This window comes from Bubalus kerabau, chromosome 22, assembly GCF_029407905.1.
Source record: "Bubalus kerabau isolate K-KA32 ecotype Philippines breed swamp buffalo chromosome 22, PCC_UOA_SB_1v2, whole genome shotgun sequence".
NCBI lineage: Eukaryota > Metazoa > Chordata > Mammalia > Artiodactyla > Bovidae > Bubalus > Bubalus kerabau.
In genome coordinates, this window is record NC_073645.1 from 13,976,333 (window position 1) to 13,998,349 (window position 22,017).

Here is a 22,017-nt window from a genome sequence, read left to right on the forward strand (position 1 = left end):
TGTAATGAGAGATCAAGTGATTCCAGATAATTTAAATATTGTGTAGTTGCACTAACATGCCTTGATTTCTTTTGAAGAACCATGATCTAAGGGGTGTTATTCCCTGACGGATGAGAGTAGGAATGGCAGAAGAGAACAATCTGAAACAGGTACTCTCACAGGCGATATGTGGGTTTTCACACTTACCTTTTTCAAAAACATCTTAGTTTCTGGAATTTTTTTCAGCCAGGTGGAAGTTGATCAAATGTTTTTGTGATGACCAAATTTTGAAATTCTTTCAGAATTATCAAATATAATAGTGATCTTTTGGGAATAAGGAGTTAGTTGTGTAAGAACAATAAAGCTACATTAAAAAAATAAATCCTTGCATAGGGCTACACCACAGCTTTAACTGAAGACAGAGTGTTTTGGACCTTACCAAGCTTATGTGAAAGCTTCAAATTATGAAATGTAGAGTAGCTAAAGTATAACACATATTCATTTTATGATACAAAAGCAGATAATATGGACATAAAGGTTAAGATATGAAAATGACATATACACTAAAACAAATCACAACAGAAACAGGCTTTATTTCAACCAGACAAGTGAATACTTTCATTAACATCAACTTCTTCAAGACTTGAAGACATGGAAATTAAAGATGGTGCCCAGAAGGCAAAGAAGGAAAGTTTCATCATGGAACAATGGTATTGCCCTTCAAAAATCCCTTTCGACAATATGCTCAATTCAAAAGATTAATTAGTTCTAAATCATTAGATCTCATGTGTTTCAATATTTGTACAAAGCTCTCATTTTAAAGTTACCCATCAGTCCCAATGATATCTTTCAAACAGAAAAAAACAATATAGATCAGTATCATAATTTTTTTTTAAAATTTTAGAAAGTGGGATTGAAATACAGTTTTCAGTCTAAAATATTTTAAATAAAAAAGTTTGTTATTTTTTAAGATGCATTATTACAAAGCTCCTAGGTACGTACATGTACAAAACACAGATATTACTACATGACACCTCAACCCATGACTTCTCCTAAACATCCCAGTGTGAACAGTTATCTACCAGGAGGACTTTCCCTGTAAATTCCAGCATCTTGCACAGGATTCGCTGCCACTCACATGCTCTGCATGGATGAGGACATTTAATCAGAGAACATTTCAATGTAACATTATAACCTAACATAAAAGAAATTCAATGCAACACTTTATATTCATAAGGGTGATGAAAAAATTGCATATATTTATCATTTTCAACTTTTGCTAGACTCACTAAATTCATGAACACTTCTTCAGAGTTTTCTCTTCAAGGGCACTTTTGAGAGCTTTAGATCTCGTGCTTAACTTTGTATTGAGTTGGTCAGCACCTTGATTAATATGAACAAGGACATTAAAGAACAAATGTGTTGCGGGGGTGGGGGGAGGGGAGTCATATGAGGACAGAAACGGGGAAGGATTCTCTTTTTCCATAAGACAGTCAAACAGAAAAAACGAGACCAAAAAAAGGTAAACAAACAAACAAAATAGTGTTCACAGTAAAACATGCCAGATTTGTAGTTTCATTTGAAACCAACAGCAAATCATGAAACGTCATGAAAAATATGTCAAGGTAAAATCTTCTAGAGTCATTACTAAATGAAATTAAAAATTATCACACTGATCAGTAAACCCCAGAAGAAAAATAACCAGCACTTACATTTCAGGTCCTTCTTTAAACATCATTCAATTTTTCAGAGTCAATGCATAAAATTGGTAGGTTTGGCCACGCTGCACAAATGTTTTTCTTTTTTTAAAAATACAGTATACAGAAAAAACTCTTGTATTCCCCATTTTGAATCATAAGCTCAAAACCCAAGAGTAAAAGATCAGCAAGAAGGATTTTAAATTATGTACAAATCCAGCAGGTTCATCTGCCATAATGGCTTGGCTTCCGTCCCAGTGGCTCTCACCCTCTCCAGCAGCAGAGCTTGCGTCCCTGTCCTCACAGAGGGCTGCTCCATGTCTATGGCTCATCTCTACTGGTCATCAGGCATTTTGAACAGTTCCAACAGTGCCCCGACAGCTCCAAAGTAACCCTACAACAACAATGGGAAAACTTCTGTATGATTATCTCTGAACCTTGGCCCAATACCTGCTGTTTTTCATAACTTGAGGAATGCTGCCCACTAATGCTGTGTGTGCGTGCATGCTCAGTCACTCATTCACGTCTGGCTCTTTGAGACCCTATGGACCGTAGCCCGCCAGGCTCCTCTGTCTGTAGGATTCTCCAGGAAAAAATACTGGAGTGGGTTGCCATGCCCTCCTCCAGGGCATCTTCTTGACCCAGGGACTGAACCCACGGCTCTTTGTCTCCTGCATTGGCAGGCGGGTTCTTTACCACTAGCACCACCTGGGAAGCTTTATATAATAAGAAATTTAAAATCTGAACTCTGGTATGAAACATGATAGAATAATAATAATAAAAATGCACTGCGTATCTATTTGCTTATATACATTAAATAAATTGACAGATGTAAAGTGCTTAGAAAAATCTCTGGCACCACAGTATACACTACTACCTTGCTGTTGAGTATTTTTAGGATTTTTTGGATTATAATTATTTCATTTTAATCCTTGTTATGGCAAAATTCACATTATTACCTCCATTCCACAGATAAGAAATGGAAGGTAATAAAGTAAATTACCCTTTCAGGGTCACATGCCTTGTCCTGGGCTCAATCCCAAAATCTATCTGACTCCAAAGTGGTAATGTCTCACAGGAAGGAACTCTAAGCTTCTCTCATCTGTAAAAATGAAAGAACCTGAAAAACAGAAATATTTAGAGAAGTTGGTTTCCAAAAGGCAGGAGACGCCTCTTCTCTGCTATTTGCCTGGCTCAATGGTTACTTCCTGCAGAAATGGGTGGCAGATGTCAGAACACTACACAGCAGGGATCTCTGCCTCCACTGCCAACTGCTAACATTTATTGAGGGCTTGCTATAAGCTAGAAATTGTTCTAAGAACTCTGCATGAATTTCTTCACTTAATTTTCACAATAACTTTATGAGACAAATACTATTATCACTTCATTTTACAAAAGCTAAAAGAGAATGGAGTAGTCATTGACTAAGGTCTCCAAGTCAGTGAGAGCCTGTGTTCTCAACTGGTTTACTAGACTATTTCTTTTAGTTCCAAGATACATGCGTGTGCATGCTCAGTCAGGTGTGACTCTTTGCAACCCTATGGACTGTAGCCCACCAGGCTTCTCTTTCAAGAATACTGAAGTGGGTTGCCATTTCCTGCTTCAGGGAATCTTCCTGATCCAAGGATCAAACCAGCATCTCCTGTGTCTCCTGCATTGGTAGGCAGATTCTTTTACAACCAAGCCACCTGGGGAGTCCACTTCTCTTAGGAGATGCTCACTCATATAAGTGAAATGAATGAGACTGAGTGAGGACTCCAGGCAGGGCAGGAAAGCCACCTTACCAGCCCTCCCAAAAGTTCTCTCTCCATACCTTCCTCCAGAAAGACCTGCCTAACTGAGAATGAACCCAAGGAGGTAGAGAATTTTCTGAGAAGTAGCTACAAGGAGATACAAAAACGCTCTATTTTCATTGGCCATAGAGACTGAGTTTAACACTTAGTAACAAACCATAGCTATCATCCAGAGGCCTAAGACTGTATGAAGGATATGCCTTTATACCTGGAGAAGTGGGTTTCCCCAAAACATTGGGTCTTGCTCCCTATCTTACCATCAACTAACTACCTGTGTGCCCCTGTAGATGGCTTTTAATCCCTGATGGCTTCCAGCGTTTGTTTTCTATTTTAGTCCAAGAGGATCATAACTTAGGGTTGCCAGATAAAACAGATAAATGCTAGATAAAATAAGTGTGTCCTATATTTTTGATTGCTAAATATAGTAACACTAGGGTTTCCCCAGTGGCTCAGTGGTAAAGAATCCACCTGCAATGCAGGAGCCGCAGAAGATGCAGGTTCAATCCCTGGGTCAGGAAGATTCCCCTGGAGGAGGGCATGGCAACCCACTCCAGTATTCTTGCCTGGAGAATCCCATGAACAGAGGAGCCTGGTGTGCTACAGTCCACAGGGTCGCAAAGAGTTGGATACAACTGAAGCGACTTAGCACAGATATCCAGAAGAGTGTTTTTCTTTTTCATTTTATTTTTTTAAACAAAACTTTACAAGGAAAATCGATTAACTAAGTAGATAGAAAGGGAGATGCTCTGGTTGGGGGAAGGAAAGTGAAAATTCTGAGGCCCCATCCTCCCCACAGAAAAAGTTAATATCATTTCTTAGCCTGCGTAAAAACACGAAAACAAAAACTTTCTTTAGTACTAATGTCTATCATTGGCCTTTAACTCTTTTGTATTTAACTTCCTATTGTTTTATATGCTTTAATAGAACATAGGTTTGCTGCTGCTGCTGCTAAGTTCCTTCAGTCATGTTGGACTCTGTGTGACCCCATAGACAGCAGCCCACCAGGCTCCCCCGTCCCTGGGATTCTCCAGGCAAGAACACTGGAGTGGGTTGCCATTTCCTCCTCCAATGCATGAAAGTGAAAAGTGAAAGTGAAGTTGCTCAGCCGTGTCTGACTCTCAGCAACCCCATGGACTTCAGCCCACCAGGCTCCTCCATCCATGTGATTTTCCAGGCAAGAGTACTGGAGTGGGGTGCCATTGCTTTCTTCAAGAACATAGGTTTAGAGAGCCCTAAATAACTTAGAAATGCATCAGCAACTTTTCAAGTAAATAATTCAGTTTGGAAATGAGAAAAATGCTACAGTATTCATTACAGTGGAAACTTATGATACTTCCTGTTCTTCCTGCTGCATTATATCCAAGGCACTGGCTACCTGCTATGATAAACAGCTGCCTTCTAAAAAAAAAAAGAGCTGCTTTCTATAGTATTGATTTTATTTTCTTCCATTTTAAAAGTAATTAATTTGTTTTTGGCTGTGCTGGGTCTTCATTGCTGTGTGGGCTCCTCTCGTGGTGAGCCGGGGTTACCCTCTAGTTGCAGTGCTCAGGCTTCTCATAGCAGTGCCTTCTCTTGTGGAGGAGCATGGGCAAACAAGTTTCAGGAGTTGTGGCACATGGGCTCAATAGCTGGGCCCGAGAGCGCTGGCTCAGTGTTGACTCCACGGCATGTGGGGTCTTCCCAGAACAGGGATTGAACCTGTGTCTCCTGCACTGGTAGGTGAATTCTTCACCACTGAGCCACCAGGGAAACCCTACAGTATTGATTTTAAAGGAGGATAGAGAAGGTGGGAAGAAAAGAGGGCCCCCCTACTCATTCTTAGAAACCTCCAGTTTAGAAACTGGATATAAGGGACTCGGAATTAATCAGAGCTCTACTTCTGTAAGCAGGCTGCCTAATGTCTAGCACACTAGCCTCTCAAGGCCACCAGGTTACTAAGAGGAGCCTGAACACTTCTGTTCTCACCGACTGAGTTGTTTATTTGCCAAGGGTCAGTTGTGTTTATCCTCAAATTTGTTTATGACAATTTCATTGTTAATGTAATAATCTAATGTAATTATATACCACCAAAACCAATAAAAAGAGTACAAGATGAATGGTCACCTCTATGAAAATCCAGTTATTTTCTTAAAAATGATGAAAAACCTAGTTAATAATAGTGAAAGTTGCTAGGAGAGTAAATGTTCAAAGTTCTCATTACAAGGAAAAAAATCTTTGTAATAATGTGTGGTGGTGGATGATAACTAAACTTATGCTATTAATAATAACCGTTTTATAATACATACATATATTGAATCATTATTGTATACCTTAAACTTATACAGTGTTATGTGCTAACTCTATCTCAAAATTGAAAAAAAAAAAAAAAGCTACAAAGATTGAAAAAGGTAGTCACAACTGTTGCCCTCTATTTAGGTAGATTCTACATATGAAAGATTGGGATAATTTAGAATGATTTTGCAATCAAATTACTTCATAAGGATCTTTAATTTCTTGATCTACTTTAAAGAAACAAACCAAAAATCAAAAAATGTACATAATACTGTGGATTATAAAAAAGAGACAATTACAAAGCTCCCATCAGCAGAACCCATGCTCAAAATTAGGTCTTGGACCTGCCTCAAAAAATTGGTGAGCAAATGAACATTTACACATTTTATATTAAAATAGAATGTTGAAAGTAGGGAGGTATTTTCCTAGGATCACTCATTTTTTAACTTAAAAAAAAATTAACCATCTACTAGTCTTGATTGTCGGAGAAGGCAATGGCACCCCACTCCAGTACTCTTGCCTGGAAAATCCCATGGACGGAGGAGCCTGGTGGGCTGCAGTCCATGGGGTCTCTAGGGGTCGGACACGACTGAGCGACTTCACTTTCACTTTTCACTTTCATGCACTGGAGAAGGAAATGGAAACCCACTCCAATGTTCTTGCCTGGAGAATCCCAGGGACAGAGGAGCCTGGTGGGCTGCCGTCTTGGGGTTGCACAGAGTCGGACACAACTGAAGCGACTTAGCAGCAGCAGTCTTGATTGTTGGATAAGAGAGCTTCCATTTTATATACTGTTCTTCCTTATCTTTTGCATAAATACAAACTAAGGAACCCACTCACATGTTAGACAACCCAAAAATGTCCACAGAGGACAATTAAGTCCATGTGAACTCAACTTACCTCATGTTCCAAAAACAGAGCTTTTAGCTGTCCTTTGGACCAAAAATCCATGGCGTATGCTAGCAGCTTCATGGAGACCATATTGATTCTGAGAAAATTCCCAACGAACACAACCCTATCAATATTCTGGGAAAAGAAAAAACGAAAGAGAAACAGTGAACCGTGGCATAAAAATAGCATTTAACATATCCAATGCTTTGTATATCACTGCGCTCCAGGACTTTGCAGAGTGAATTTGTTGTTGTTGTTAAGCAGAATTATTTCAGGATTTCCAAGGTGAAGCCAAATCAACCTCATAGTTCATTCCACAGTTTGCATGGGTGAGGCAGAGACTGATATTGGGCTTGTTCACAGGTATTATGTTAGGTTGCCCTGGGTCTAATATAAAATTCACCTCCCAACATTTCATATATGAAATTAAAACTGGAATTCAAGCTCATCTAAATTGCTTGTGCCTTCCTTCAATCCCCCAAACTTCCAACTCTAAAATATTATCAACTTATAAATTATTTTTTTTTATAAATTTTATCTATTTTTTAAAAAAGGTTTTGGTGCTGCCATCGCAGCACCAAATCCCAACCACTAGGCTATCAGAGAACTCCCAACCAACTCATAAATTAAATGGTTATGGTATGAGTTATTCATCTAACAAGTCCGGTCAGGTTGCTCTGTTGCAAACACTGGGAATACAAAAAAGAAATGATACCCAGTTTCGCCCTTTAGGATATATGATGAAATATCCTGTTTGATGAATATGTGGGTTACAATAAGATAATGAAAATCACATTTATATTTTTGTTGTCATGGATACAGATTTGTATTCTGAACACACACCTCACACTGAACTCGGCCTGTCTGCCACACAGACGCTGCTCACCATCACTCACTCACAGAGTCGGTTGCTATGGTCACTCACATAAAAGGGAACAGAGTCTTGGGATCTGGCATTATTTTCTGTTCAATCTATCAAGAGCAATCCGAGTGTGGGAACATCACTTTCTAACTGTCTCAGATTTCAACAATACCTGTTAACAAATCTATTAACCAGAGTGAAAATTTTCCCTGGGTAGAGGTGTGGGAGGTAACTTCAATGTTTCTACAAATAAGAGCTGTAGCCACAAACTGCCCAGGTAGGACTTGCTCAAACTTTCGGTCCTGCATTGCTCTGGCAGGAAGCCAGAAGAAAGGGAAATGGCATTAGAATGTGATAGATACTCCTATTTCAAATAAATTCCAGGTGCCTCAAAGATATAAATGTTAAAAAAAAAAAAAAAAAGCAAAGGGACAAAGAAAACACGGAAGAATTCTTTTTAAAAATGTCGAAGTAGAAAAGGTATAACACTCAGACTCCATTAAAGAAAAGTCTGACATATTTAATTCAAAAATCAAATATTTATTCTGCATGTTTACCCTATAATGCAGATAATATAGAGTCAAAACAAAACAGAAAAACTAAAGCCAGTGGCTACCTCTGGGGAGGTTAGAATTGAGGGATGGGGTGGCGGTGGTGACTCGTGTATACTCTAGGTGTGGTGTCTTCAGAGCTCTGTATTGTGTGTTTGTACTCTCTATTCCAAAAAAAAAAAAAGAATACAAACTTTAAAAGTTGGTAGAGAACTATTTGATAGCATTCCAGTAATCACAGAAAAATATTTTAGAGTCAGTAAATGTGGTGCCCCTCCGTGAAACGGCTGGAATCAAAGATCCTCCAGTCAGTGACTCCAGGGAGCAAAGCAATGGCTGGCAGGACGCTGGCTGACAGAAGCCTGGCCCCAAGCGACCCGTGAGTCCTCTTATTCATTCAACACCACAGAAACATTCACAAGAGTTACTCCAACTGTTAATAGGATGTACCATGGCTACACTATAACCCAACAATAAATGGTATTGACACTGAAATAAAAGTAAAAAATAAAAGCAGTTATTCTACTCGTAAAGTGATTATGATACCTGTAAAAAGATCCACTGTCTCACTGCAGCTCTCTGGAAAGTAGGGGAAATGGCACCTACTGCTCTATTGGATGGGAGACATTCCACCCAAGTGACCTTTGAGAGTTTATGGGCACAGCCAACTATATACACTAGGGCTTGTTTGGCTACTTGGGAAAACTTCCCTCAACAGTTAATGTCAAAAAGTAAATTCTCTGTTAAAGAGAATCCCATGACCACAGTGGACTTTGAAAGGCATGTCTCTGGAATACATACTTTCATCTGAATACCACCCTCATTTAAACTCCAACTGAAATGGGGGCTTACAAAAAGCATGACACTGATCCATAGGCCAGTGACAAATTCTGTTCAGTGCTGTAAAAGGAGTGTGTCTCTTTCGTAACCCTAGAGTTCAAAGGCAGGGCTGTCACCCACCTGTCATAAAGGCTGCCTCCTACCCTGTTTAATATTCCACTGTTCAACTAGAAGGGGGCTGGAGAGGGTTTCTGCAGTTACCTGTGGTGTTCTGATTCTTGATCTGAGTGGTGGCTATACAGGTGTGTGTGTGCACTCGTGCACGTGTATCTGACAATTTGTCAGCTGTACCCTTGTGATTCGAGCCCTCTTCTGTATATATGTCACATTTCTATGAAAACTCATATTTTAAAAACTCTTACTGATGCTCCAGTGCTAAGTCGCTTTAGTTGTATCTGACTCTTTGTGACCTCATGGACGGCAGCCCACCAGGCTCCTCTGTCCGTGGGATTCTCCAGGCAAGAATATTGGCAAGCAGGGTCTTTACCACTAGCGCCACCTGGGAAGCCCCACTACTGATGCCACAGTGATTCTTTAATACTTTTGCTATTACTTATTCCACATCCTAATGCCTCTTTCTTGTCTTTCTAATACAACTCGGCGAGAACTATTCTACTTGACACATCTTGTATTTCGGAAAAGGGTTCTATTCTCCTCAAAGTAATTTTGCAATGTTTTAAAACACGTTACCAAAGCTTTGTCAGTCACCAACTCTGCCCTTTCTTGTGCCTGGGGCTCTGGCTGGCCTCAGCTGTAGCAAGCTCTCTGTGCTTTGATAGCCCTGTACAATGCTGCTTGAACTCCATGCCACAAGGCAACACTGTAAAGAAGCTGAAAGCAGAGAGAATATCGAAAATTGCAAGTGGAATGTTTTACCTGCAATTGTTTACAAGGATGCATGAGCTTTCCCTCACCGTTCAATAGGTGTGTGTCCACGAGGTTGGAGAGGTTATAGTATGGACTGTCATTTTTACTCTGTTTCCCCGGTTAGATGGTTTTATTTGTCATAACCCAGTGTCTCCTTAAAACACATACTCCTCTCCCTCCCCCAACACACATCCCTCATGTTCTGCAAGGTATGATTATGAGAAAGAGCAGGTTTTCCAAGGATCTGTAGTGTTGTGAGGGTCACCAGTTACTGCACTGCCAAAAATGATGTTTACGAATGACAGATGGCTGTGCCCGGGGTGAAGGCCTTACCTCATTCAGCGCACACATCCGAGCGATGGAGCCAATGTTGTTGGTGATGGTGACGAGGGTGGCTCGGGCGAGGTCTTCCTTGCTGATGGAATCTCGCTTTTCCTTACTCATCATGTTGCCAAAGCTATGTTGGAAATATTAGCGAGTGTTCAAAATCATCCTCAGGCAGGCCCCATACTTCCACCAAAGTACAGCGGAGAGTTTTATGAATAACTCTGATCAAGCTCAAATGACCTGATTTAGCTACCATGGTTTACAAGCTGACAGGATTACCATATGGATGACTGGCCGCCCTTTTCTTAATAGGGACAAAGTAGCATGGCTATTAATGGGGGGAAAAAAATTTTTTTTTTTAATGCCTCTAGATATCTGGACAAGAATGGAACAGGGGAAACTGTTGCAGTTTTCCAGAACCTTCTTTCAAAGCTGCCTTATTTTAAGCACAGGTATCCAAAGCTAAACGTCTCAGTGCTTCACCAAGGGCAGGAGATCAAGTCTGAGCTCCAATACCATAGATCCTTGCACCAGGCTGGTGGGTTGACATTAAAAAAAAACAAAAAACTAAATGAACAGCCAGGGTGGAGAGACTGCCTTGTGTTTAATCGCTACTGCTCCTAGCTACTTAGTCTCTACCTTGATGCTACCGCAGATCCTTGAAGGCCAAATCGTTCATAGTCTCCTCCGTAAATGTCCTTCACCAGCTTATCAACATTGGTGCTGTCGCCTTTGGCTGCCATTTCCAGAGCTTCTTCAAAGGTCTCACAACCAGTCAGCAAGCAACAAAGGCCTAGGAATGTTCCACCTCCAAGACTGAAGGAACAATAAGGTTTATTTTTTAAGTTTTACTGGAAGACTTTGCCCATCCAAGTCCCCAACTACATCAAGACCACTAATACGGGTGAATCAAAACAGAAAAAAAAATAAGGGGGCACTTGAATTAAAGTGCTGGGTGAAAAAGAGCTTTAGGGTAGATCGGATTGGAAAAAAAAAAAAAAAAAAAAGAGGGCAGAGACTAAAAGAAACGTCAAGGAAAACTTGCCCTGAGTTTTAAGAACAAAACCCAGAGAAAGACTCTCACTGATTTCCGTTGTGAGACCTTCAACCAGCCGCTGACCTAAGTGTTTCATGCAATCGTCCCGCCTAGAAAATGGGGCCAAATCATGAGCTAGCTCCCTTAATTTGGGTGGTGTGTAAGCGACAAATAACCAGAGAAATGACTGCTATTAAAAAAAAAAAAAATACAAACATATGTAGCTAAATACAAATACTTAGAAACTGTGTATACATGAAGCATAGTTCATATCTAGAGAGAGACTCTGATGACAAAACTGAACTGGGATTCTGCCAGGAATAGCCAGTCCCAAAGCTGTATCTTTCCTCTGACCTTGCTTCTCCAGCAGAAATAATGTCACTGAAGATTCTCAGAAATTTCAAAAAGGAAACAATTGATGGATCTCATATTTGATTTTTTTTCTAGTAAACTTTGGAAAAGATTATTAGTATTTTACTTACCATCCGATAGTCAAAAAATAGCAACAGAGATCTTAAAATGGTTTCAGTGCTTGAACCATGTTTTAAAAGCTTTCAGTTTTTTTTTTTTTGTGTGTGTGTGTGTGGTGGGGGGCGGGATGCTGCAGGGAATTCCTCTACAATAGTCTTTTGAGACAAAATTCGAAACCAGTCATGATAGTTGAGAGGGAACTCAATTGTATATTAATGTCAAAGTTATTTGAGGGGAAGAAAAGCATATTCAGAATAAAACTGTCAGCAGTGAGCGCCTGGCAGAGAAGAGCACTGATATGGCCATGAATGGGCCTTACTTTCTGTTTGCCACTCAGAAGAGTAAATGCATATCAATTTGTTCTGAAATTCCAAGAACTGCCAGCCCTGGGGATTCCATATGTGTTTGGATACTGGCTTTTAAGAGGAAATTCAAATTGAAATCAAGGTTATTTTCAAAACTTAAATCTAAAAAAAAAAAAAAGAAAATTTAGGGTAAACTATATTTATTGTCAAAAAGTTGTTACCAAAAAGGTACCAGATTATAGACACACAGTTCTTTAGGATTTACATCTAAGGTGTAACTGTAATATTTATTAAATAGTGATTCTTACAAAAATGCATACTTGATTGAAATGATGTGTCTTCGTAGCAAATTAGGTAGTTAGGCACCAGTCATAGCTATCCAAACTGTAGGTGCAGGCCCATGAGGACAAAGAGAGCTCCACGGGCATTACTGCCTTGACCACTCAGTCACAGCAGAAATTTTGGATCTCCTCTAAGAAAGTTTGTGTTTATTTACATTTAATGTGGTGCATCATGAGATGTTGTTAGTTTTTAGTCTGCCCCACATAGCTAGCATGGTTTAATGGGAACACTTTTTGGCTTGTGTGATGTGAATTTGTCTTGTTTTCTCTCTGTGTGTGTGTGTGTATAAAAAGCTTGGCTCCCGTTTCTAGTTTCTACCTTCCATCCACACTAATATCCTGTCTTTGAAATCAGGTATTTGTATTCCTCAAGGTGTTCAGCGACTGACTCCAAACATACAAGCACTTAAAGGCACTGGCTGACTTAGAAAGAAGGCAACTCATCATCTCATGTGTTGGTATGCGTGAAAAGGGACGAGGGCTTTGTATGACTGGAAAATGACAGGTGACTGACAAAGAATCGGTGCTGAATGGGGACAGCAAGCATGCACTGGCACAGCTGGGATACTGCAGGTTGGACGAAAGAACGTACAGTTGCAGAAGAGCACTTTATTAACATCCTCAACCTGCCCCCCGTTATCCAGTCTAGTGCTTCTCTTGCTCATCATCAGATGCATGTTTGTTTCAGCAGACACAAGGCAAAACCCTCAGCAAATCAGAGACCAAAACATCATTCTTTTTTTTAAAAAACCCAACAAACTTGTAGTGAGGAATTTCAGGAAGAAAGTAAAAGAATCCAATTACATGAATGCTCATGCCCTTAAAACAGATTCGAAAAGAATGAAATAAGCTGCACTGCTCATTTCATTGAAGCTTGAAAAGTCTTTACATTCCTCTTTTCATAGATTACACATTCTAACAATATAAGCTGTTAAGTTCTGCTTTTTTTTTCCCATTGACTGCTATAATATAATTGGAGTTGTGTCAACAGAAATGAAATGTTGCTATGAATCTAGGATGCAGTAAAATTACATAGAACACTGAAACAAATCATTTAAAATCATATGTCTAAAAGAAAACTGATATCCTGTAATAATGTGGCTTCCTAAAAATAAAAATGCTTAATAGGAAAATAGGGTGTATGAGAATAACAAAAAACCTATAGTTACAGCCATCCTACTAGGAGTAGCAAAACTTAAAGATCAAGCCATTTGCTTCAATCAGCGATTTCCAAAGTGTGTTCCACACACTGATGTTCACGGCTGACCAAAATACAGGCACACCTCATTTTCCTGTGCTTTACTTTATGGCACTTTACAGATACTGAATTTTTACAAATTGAAGGTTTGCGGCAATCCTGGATCCCCAAGCCTTTCAGTGCCATTTTTCCAATGGCACTTGTTCACTTTGTCAATGTCTCTGTGTCACATTTTGGGTAATTCTCACAATATTTCAAGTTTTAACATTATGATTTTATGTGTTACAGTGATCTGTGATCTTTGGAGTTAAAGGATTATGACTTGCTGAAGGCTCAGATTATGGCTAGCATTTTTTAGGAATAAAAATTTTTTAATCAAGGTATATATATGTATTTTTAAACATAATGTCATTGCGCAATTAACAGACTACAATATAGTGTAAACACAACTTTTAAATGCACTGGGAAACCAAAAGATTTATGTGATCTGCTTTATTGTGATACTGGCTTTATTGCAGCAGTCCGGAACTGATCCTGCAATTTCTCTGAGGTATGCCTATAGTTTATAGATAAATGGTTTTCTAACTTGGATCAAAAACAAAACAAAAAAACTTTGGCAGAATAAATGGTTGGACAAGGAAGACCTGGGGTCCAGAGACTTGATATTTCGTTCCCTTCCCCAACCTGTGGCAGCCCTAGAAAGGGCTCTCTCATAACCTTCACTCTCCTGCAATACCTTTCCAAAACTACTGGTTAAAAAGAGCTTGTCAGAAAGCTTGGACATCCAAACAGTATTCGCTGATTGCAAAGCACTGGTCATTAACCAGCATTTACCAGTCATTGGAATTTATAGGCATTACTGCACATATATCAGATACCAAACATCACAGTTTGGCTCATTATTCAAAGACAACCAGATCCTTGGAACCTCCAAGGTTGAGAGCATGTACCTGTGATATAAATCATGACTTTGTTTAGTGTTTATCAATAAAACTATAAATATCTCTAATTGTGGACAATGGTTAGCTTATTGTTACCTTGGGACTAGCTCTACCAATTCGATGGCTCCTTTTGGGAGGAAGTCTGTAGTTGAAGATTATACCTTTCTCAGAAGATCACTCTCTTCAGGTAAACCCAGCCTAGCCAAAATATTTACTTGTCTCTGATACTTCTGACAGTCCTAATGAGGCTGTGGGGCCGATTCTTCAGCTTAGTGCTGTATTCTTAGTAAGAAAGTGTGTTGCCTGGAGGCAATTTACACACACACACAAGCAGGGTCAGTCAGGATGTGTGTACCAGGGTTTCCTTATACCACTAACTGTTAACATTTGGGACTTGACACTTTTTTGCTGTAGGGAGCTAATGTAGGATATTTAGCAACACCCTTGGTCACTGAATCTCCAGTTGTGACAACCAAAAAACAAGGTCTCCAAACATTGTCAAACGTCCCTCCCCTGAGGGGCTCAATCTTCCCTTCCCCAGTGGTGAACCACTGATTTATGCAGACCCATCAAAAGTCATGTTAATACAGGAGAAAAGCAGTGCTCCCCTCCTCATGCGTGAGTAGAATTACAGAATGTCGGTACTGGAGAGGTGGGTACAAATTAAGAAACAACTCACTTCATGGCACAAACAAGGATACTGAGGCCCAGGGGAGTTACATGGTATCTTTGTCTATCAAAAACAACACTTTCAATATCATGTCTCAAAGCACGTGTCACACAGCGCCAGTTCCTTAAATCATTCCTCCAAAAATGGGTTCTTGTGGTCCAATAAGTTAAAGAAACTTCATTCTAATCCTCTTACAAGTAAAGAAAACCCTTGTAATTTTGTTTACACTACGATCTCTCAAAGACTTCTGACCCTGTATCTACGTTCCGTGTTGAATCCCTACTAACAGGAAGCTGAGCCCACATGCCCGTAGGGTGTGTGTACACAAAGAAACACTCACTCCACCCCACTGCCGTCACAGGGCTGTTTGTCTATCCACTGCACTTCCAAATTCCCTGTGAGGTGTGCTGACTATTCCAGTTTGCAGCAGGAGCATTTATCTGAGGGTAAAAAGCACTGTAAACAGAGTCTGGCTCACTGATTGGAATGACATTATTTCAAGCAATTCTTCCTGTGCTAGGCACCAAGGCAGTTCCAAAGGAAGGGTTTCTCTGCAGCCCTCTGACAATCACAAGCATCCTTCCACCTGGCTTTTGGGTTGTGCGATCCTTTTCCCACACCTGACCAGTTTCCCACCAGAGCAAGAGCTGTGTTTTATTAACCTTTCTATCAATCACCCTGTGTAACACATTCAATAAATCCTTTTTGGTTGGTTGAGGAGGTAAGATCTTTCTTTTAAAAATGTATTCAATATAAGTAACCTTTTCAGAAACTGGTCTTTAAGGAAGAGGCCGGGGTTTAATAAGCACAGAAAGGTTCTCCTAGTGGAAACCGCGTTTACCTGGTCCCTGTAACTCTTTTATAGTTGTCCTTGGAGTACACAGCTAGGATGCTGACACCTGAGCCCATGTTCACCAGCAACATAGGGTACGGGTTATCCAGGCAGTACGGCTTTTTCTGACACAATTCGGGATTGGTGGGATTTTCAAAGTAGTAACATTCCGGCTTGCCGTTGAACCCAATGGAGTCGACGTAAAGCAGGCCCTGAATCAGACAGTCCAGTTCATCCAGTTTGTGGAGTTGCAGGTCAGCAATCTGAAAGAGAACAAGCCCGTGGGAGGGAGACTGCCACCACCTCAGGGGATGTCCCGGGGGCTTTTCTTTGGTCTAAACGTGTCATGAACGTGAAAGGCATGGAACCATTCTTCTAGCACCGCTCTGGGAAATCTTGTTGAGACTCAGTCATTCCAGTGGAAAACCAGCCCCTAGCATGTGGGGTGGGTTAAATGCTTGCCCCTGAAAGATATGCCCATATCTTAGTTTTCAGAACCTGTGACTGTAACCTTATTTGGAAACAAGGTCTTTCCATATGTAATTAATTAAGGATACTGAGATGAAGAGAGCATCCTGGGTTATCTGGATAGCCCTAAGTCCATGGACAATTTCCTGATAAGACACAGGGAAGACTGGATGGACGCAGGGGAGAAGGCCGCATGAAGACAGAAGGCAGAGACTGGAGGGCTGCACGACAGGCCAGGAATGCCAGCAGCTACCAGATGCCAGAAGAGGCAAAACATGGGTTCTGCCCAAGAGTCTCTGAAGGAAGTATGGTTCTAGCAACACCCTGATTTCATCTTTCTGGCCTCCAGAACTGTGACTGAATACATTTCTGTGGCTTTAAGCCGCTAGAAGGGTGGTAATTTGTTATAGCAGCCACAGGAAACTAACCCAGCCTACCATGGGGTGAAGAGAGTGAGAATGTTCTGGAAGCAGAAAGACTTCTATACTTCCTTGAAAAGATACACAGTCTTGAGGGAGGCACGTGAGCCTGGGGGCTGGGGACAATCTCCTTTGAGCCCAAATAGCCCAGCTCTCCTTTTCCCAGGCGCCAGTCTTTGGAGTTAGAGGGGCCTGACTTTGAATGCTAGCTCTAACACTTAGCTAATTGAGGGATGTGGGGCTAGTTCCTTAACTTCTCAAGCCTCAGTTTCCTCCTCTGTAAAATGGGGATGATACCCACAGCATAGTGTTGTGAAGACTACATGATGATAATATATAAAATGCTGGGACTTCTCTGGTGGTCCAGTGGCTAACACTCTGCCCTCTCTGTGCAGGGGAGCCCAGGTTTGATCCCTGGTCAGGGAACTACATCCCAAATGCTGCAACTAAGAGTTCAAATGCCATAAATAAAGATCCCATGTGCTGCAACTAAGGCCCAGGGTAGCCAAACAAATACATATCTTAAAAAATAAAATAAAACAGAATGCTTACACATGGCTTGGCAAGTACAAAGGACTCGAAAAATAGTGACTCTTTTACTAATAGCTTAGGTAGTCCCAGAGTGTCCTTTCATGCTCCTGAGAAACAAAAACTCCTTTTCTCTTAGGTACTAGGGAGAAAAAGAAAAGGGGAATGAGTTAACTGAGGGCTAGCCTTAGCAGGCAATGGGTACTTTGCATCCTCAAAAGTTTATTCATGGTCCTCAAGAGTGATATTACTGCTGGTCCCCCCAAAAAGAAAACAATCTAATATTCACCAACATGAAACTGAGTCAACAATGGTAGATAATTTATAGGGTCTAATTTAAATTTTAAAAAATCTCTTTAAGAAAATAATAACTAGTATTTATTGTTTATTATATGCCCAACCCTTATACTAGATCATTTAGTTCTCACAAAAATCCTACGAAGAGGTATCATTATCCTAATGCTGTTTGAGGCTCATAGACCTGAAGTAACTTCCCCTAAGTGACAACTGGCAAATGCCTTGCTGTTCTTCTCCTGTCTTCATTCATAATGAGTCCTGGGATCTGGAAACCACCTACGTGAGTACTATACTTAGATATATTGCGCCCAAAGCATCATCTTCATTATGAAAGTTAATAGCTAGAAGGAAATTTTGGACTTTTTGTCATCTCACTGTCCCAGTCAACAAAATCTACTGAAGCTTTATCTGCAGAGCAGAGTTAGAATAGGTTACTAGCAAGAGGGTGGACATTTTCTTGATATACAGGAAAAAGCATTCTAAATGACACGTGATGATAAAGCAAATCTATCAAATGATCCTGAACATTTCATTTTCCACCAAGTGAAATTCTGGGTGAGATGCATATCATGTGTTCGGGGGTAATACTAGAGGTATAAGACCATCTGGAGAGCTAATCGCTATAGTGATACACAGCCGGGTAAACCCTGTCTTCTCTTCCTCCTAGATTCCTCAGCTCTATCCGTATCTTCCATTGCACTCACAGCAAGGGTCACATTCTGGCTTGCTTTTTGGTTCACTGGGTGCCCCTGCGCACCATGCTCAAAGGCCTGTCCATTATAATGGCTTAATAAACATTTCTTAAACAGAGCAGGGAAAGTCGTCCCCTCTTAAATCACCCCACACTGAAAAGTAGCAATTTCATCAGCCAGTCTTGGGGCCATAGGTTAATCTGCTTAAAAATTAATCAGAGGTCCATCAACAATATTGAAACCCATGCCCAGAACTAACATCACAAACGTGAACAAAGTGTGTCCAGGAGATGTCCTGAAACTGCTCAGGAGAAAGAAAAACCTGTCAAGGCATATAAAGCATGCAACTTGGCTCTCAAAGGAAAGATCTCAACTTTTCCCTCAAAATCACTTTCAAATAATGTGCTAGCTGCAAACAGACATCTCTTCTATAGCATTTTACTGAGGGATGGGTATTTGTTTTTATTTTTTAATTGGAGTATAATTGCTTTACAATGTTGTGTTGGTTTCTGCTGTACAACAACGTGAATCAACTATATGTATACGTATATTCCCTTCCTCTTCAGCCTCCTTCCTCCACCCATCCCACCCCTCTAGGTGAGCACAGAGCACTGAGCTGAGCTCCCTGGGCTGCGAAGCTGCCTCCCACTAGCTGGCTATTCTACATGCGGGTGTATTTATGTCAGTTCTACTCTCCCAATTGGTACCCCCCCCCCCCACTTCCTCTCCACAAGTCCATTCTCTACATCTTCTTCTCTATTCCTGCCCTGCAAATAGGTTCATCAGTACGATGGATATTTCTGAAGCCTGAGGTCATGCACCCCACACTGAGAAACAGAAATATTAGTCACTTTCATTGAGACCTATGGAGACCTCCCTTGAAGGTCTTTCTCATCCGGGAAATAGGACAGGCTCCCAAGTGTAAGCCATGAGTCAAATCATTACTTGGACAGTATGTTCAGATCCCAGCTACAGAGAAACGCTCTTTCTTGGGACTTAGTTTTCTTTATACTGGGGGCAAAGAAAAACATGCTGCAGGAGCTAGTAAAGGAGTAAAGTCCCTTGACTAAACGTTCAAGTAGCAGAAGGATGGGGATTGCGGCACACAAGGCAATCCACATGTGTTTAAAATTCACTGCAGCCCATGTGATAATGGGGGCTCAATGTTGCCAAATGATCAGATTTCTCAAGAGTCAGAAATCTAGATTTTTATGTGAAACTCCCAATTTTTAAATGCTGGCAGCTAGTTTAAATTAAATATCTATATAGAAGGGCACCATAACAGCTGTGGGCTACATCTGACTTCCCACTAATAGGCAGTAAATTCCTATGAATTTTATATGTATTCTTAATGGTGATCTCTATAGCGGGTCTTAGATGATGGTAGATCTGAAATATCGGATGCAGCAAATATGCAGATGAAGCTTCAGTTAATGTGAACATAACCTTGTCACCAAGGTGTGCTGGTAAATGTTTAACAATTAGCTCTCTAGGAGCGAAAGCCTTGGTTTATAGCATTTAGCAATTTCAGTTGTATCATCACTCCCACCATGGCAGCTTCAAGCTGCCAGCGCAGTGTCACTAAGCACAAAGTTGGGAAGACACAATGGGTTCCCATGAGCCAATAGGAGCTGACTCCAGCACACCACTGCGTGTAACTCTCCTTAGCACTTTCAGAAGATATGATTTGCAGGACTTCCCTGGCAGTCCAATGGTTAAACCCTTCGCTTCCACTGCAGTGGGCACCAGGCTCAGTCCCTGATGGGGAACTGTGATCCCACATGCCACACAGTGCAGCCAAAAAGAAAAGAAAGTATGAGTTCTGCCAGTTCTTAAATCATTAAGTTTAAACTATTCCCCAAACTTAAAAACAAGAAATCAAAATTAGCCCTAAAACTCAAACTCTGTAAATAATGGGGATAGGGGAAGAAATAAAGTAAAAAAAAAACAAACCAAAAAAATTTTTTTCAAATTATTACTATGATAAACTAATTCTGTTTTGCCCATTCCCAAAGTCACCCAAGCAAGCATGGGTGCAGTGGGGATTCTCAAATTTTAGGCACCATCAGAACACCTGGAGGCTTTGTTAAATCAGACTGCTGGGCCCCCACTCCCAGAGTTTCTGATTGCCTGTCTAACAATATCCCAAGTGATCCAGATGCTGCTGGTCCTGCGACCACACAGACTTTGGAGCTGAAGAGCTGGTATGAATGCATGATCACAGAGTGACAACAGGCCTTCAATAAAATCACATACTCTCCCCAGTACCAGCTGCTCTAGTTAACTTTCAGGGCTCTTTTCAAGAACCTGATGAGATAGCTGTGTGACAATGCCTTGGAAACATGAGCTACACATGAGTATACAACTTATACAAGAGCTGAAATAATTCAATCTTCTTAAGCTGAAATACATTTGGAAACCCATTTCCAAACTGAAGGCTCTAATTTCTCAAAGGAATTCGGTGATTCCCTGTATGCTGAAATTAGAAAAAAAATATGGATTATAAACACAAGACATGTTGAGGATACAATTGGAAGAGGTTCTCCTTATGTGCTTCCCTGTCAAAAATAACTAACTAGCAAAAATTATTATATATAAGATAGGCTAAACAAGAAGGCCCTACTGTATAACACAGGGAATCTTGTCAGTATCCTAAACATAATGGAAAAGAATATGAAAAAGAAGGTGTATATGTGTATCTATACAGAGAATCTTTCTGCTGTACAGCAGAAATTAACACACAATTGTAAATCAACTAGTGAAAGTCGCTCAGTCATGTCTGACTCTTTGCAATCCCATGGACTGTAGCCTGCCAGGCTTCTCTGTCCATGGAATTCTCCAGGCCAGAATACTGGAGTGGGTAGCCTTTCCCTTTTCCAGGGGATCTTCCCAACCCAGGGATCGAACCAGGGTCTCCTGTATTGCAGGTGGATTCAATTAGATTGAACTAGGAAATCAACTAGACTTCAATACAATAAACTTTCAAAGTAACTAAATAAATAGCTGAATGAATAAATAAATAAATGCATTCATACATACATATGTATGTTCATAAATCTGAAAAAAACCATCCCAGGAGGTTTCATGCCTGCTCTCTATGGGGGTATGCTATGGACCTACCCCATTATATCACTCTCCTGCCCTTGAGAAATGAGTCACTAAATTGTTTGTATGATACACATTTGTATGATACCCCACACTTTCCAAGATGCTTTTGCTGACACTGGCTCTATAAGTCATACTGGAAATGGCAGAAAAGGTTATCTTACTAAGGTCAAGAACAATCTGCATATAAAATGGTTGACTCTGAACTATAGATTGCACTAGGGGCTCTTTGCTCCTTACACAGGAGAGCTGAGAGAGACCAGAAAGAGCGTTGAATTTCAAATGTGTTTTGTGAGTGAGAAAAATAACAAAACCTGAGTATGCAAACAGAAGGCAGCCCATATATTGATACTTTCTTTTATAGATGGCTGGACTGTTAGGCAAGTACTCCAGACTTGCTGCCTGCACCAATCTGTTTATTAGGCTCCAGCAGCCTGAAGGAACAGTTCAGTTCAGTTCAGTTGCTCAGTCGTGTCTGATTCTTTGCGACCCCATGAATCGCAGCATGCCAGGCCTCCCTGTCCATCACCAACTCCCGGTGTCCACACAAACCCATGTCCATCAAGTTGATGATGCCATCCAACCACTTCATCCTCTGTTGTCCCCTTCTCCTCCTGCCCTCAATCTTTCCCAGCA

At 40.6% G+C, this 22,017-nt stretch overlaps 1 protein-coding gene and 1 long non-coding RNA gene across 7 annotated transcripts in view; both read right to left on the reverse strand.

The window, feature by feature from the left end:
* Positions 1–552: 552 nt before the first annotated feature.
* The window catches only part of PANK1 (pantothenate kinase 1), a 104,902-nt gene continuing 83,437 nt past the window's right edge, over positions 553–22,017 (reverse strand). For 5 of the 6 annotated variants that reach the window (XM_055560073.1, XM_055560072.1, XM_055560074.1 and 2 more), the window contains 5 exons: positions 15,882–16,135; positions 10,718–10,894; positions 10,085–10,208; positions 6,641–6,766; positions 553–2,070 (listed from right to left, as the gene is read on the reverse strand). In XM_055560073.1, the coding sequence (XP_055416048.1) occupies positions 2,011–2,070; positions 6,641–6,766; positions 10,085–10,208; positions 10,718–10,894; positions 15,882–16,135 (741 nt within the window). In that variant the 3' untranslated portion in view covers positions 553–2,010. The remainder of the gene's footprint in view (positions 2,071–6,640; positions 6,767–10,084; positions 10,209–10,717; positions 10,895–15,881; positions 16,136–22,017) is intronic. The other variant, XM_055560068.1, reaches the window with a different exon arrangement.
* LOC129636588 (uncharacterized) lies at positions 7,164–10,069 on the reverse strand. Its single transcript, XR_008707025.1, has 2 exons — positions 8,110–10,069; positions 7,164–7,603 (listed from the first exon to the last, which is right to left on the reverse strand). It is a non-coding gene; the product is annotated as an uncharacterized LOC129636588 (long non-coding RNA).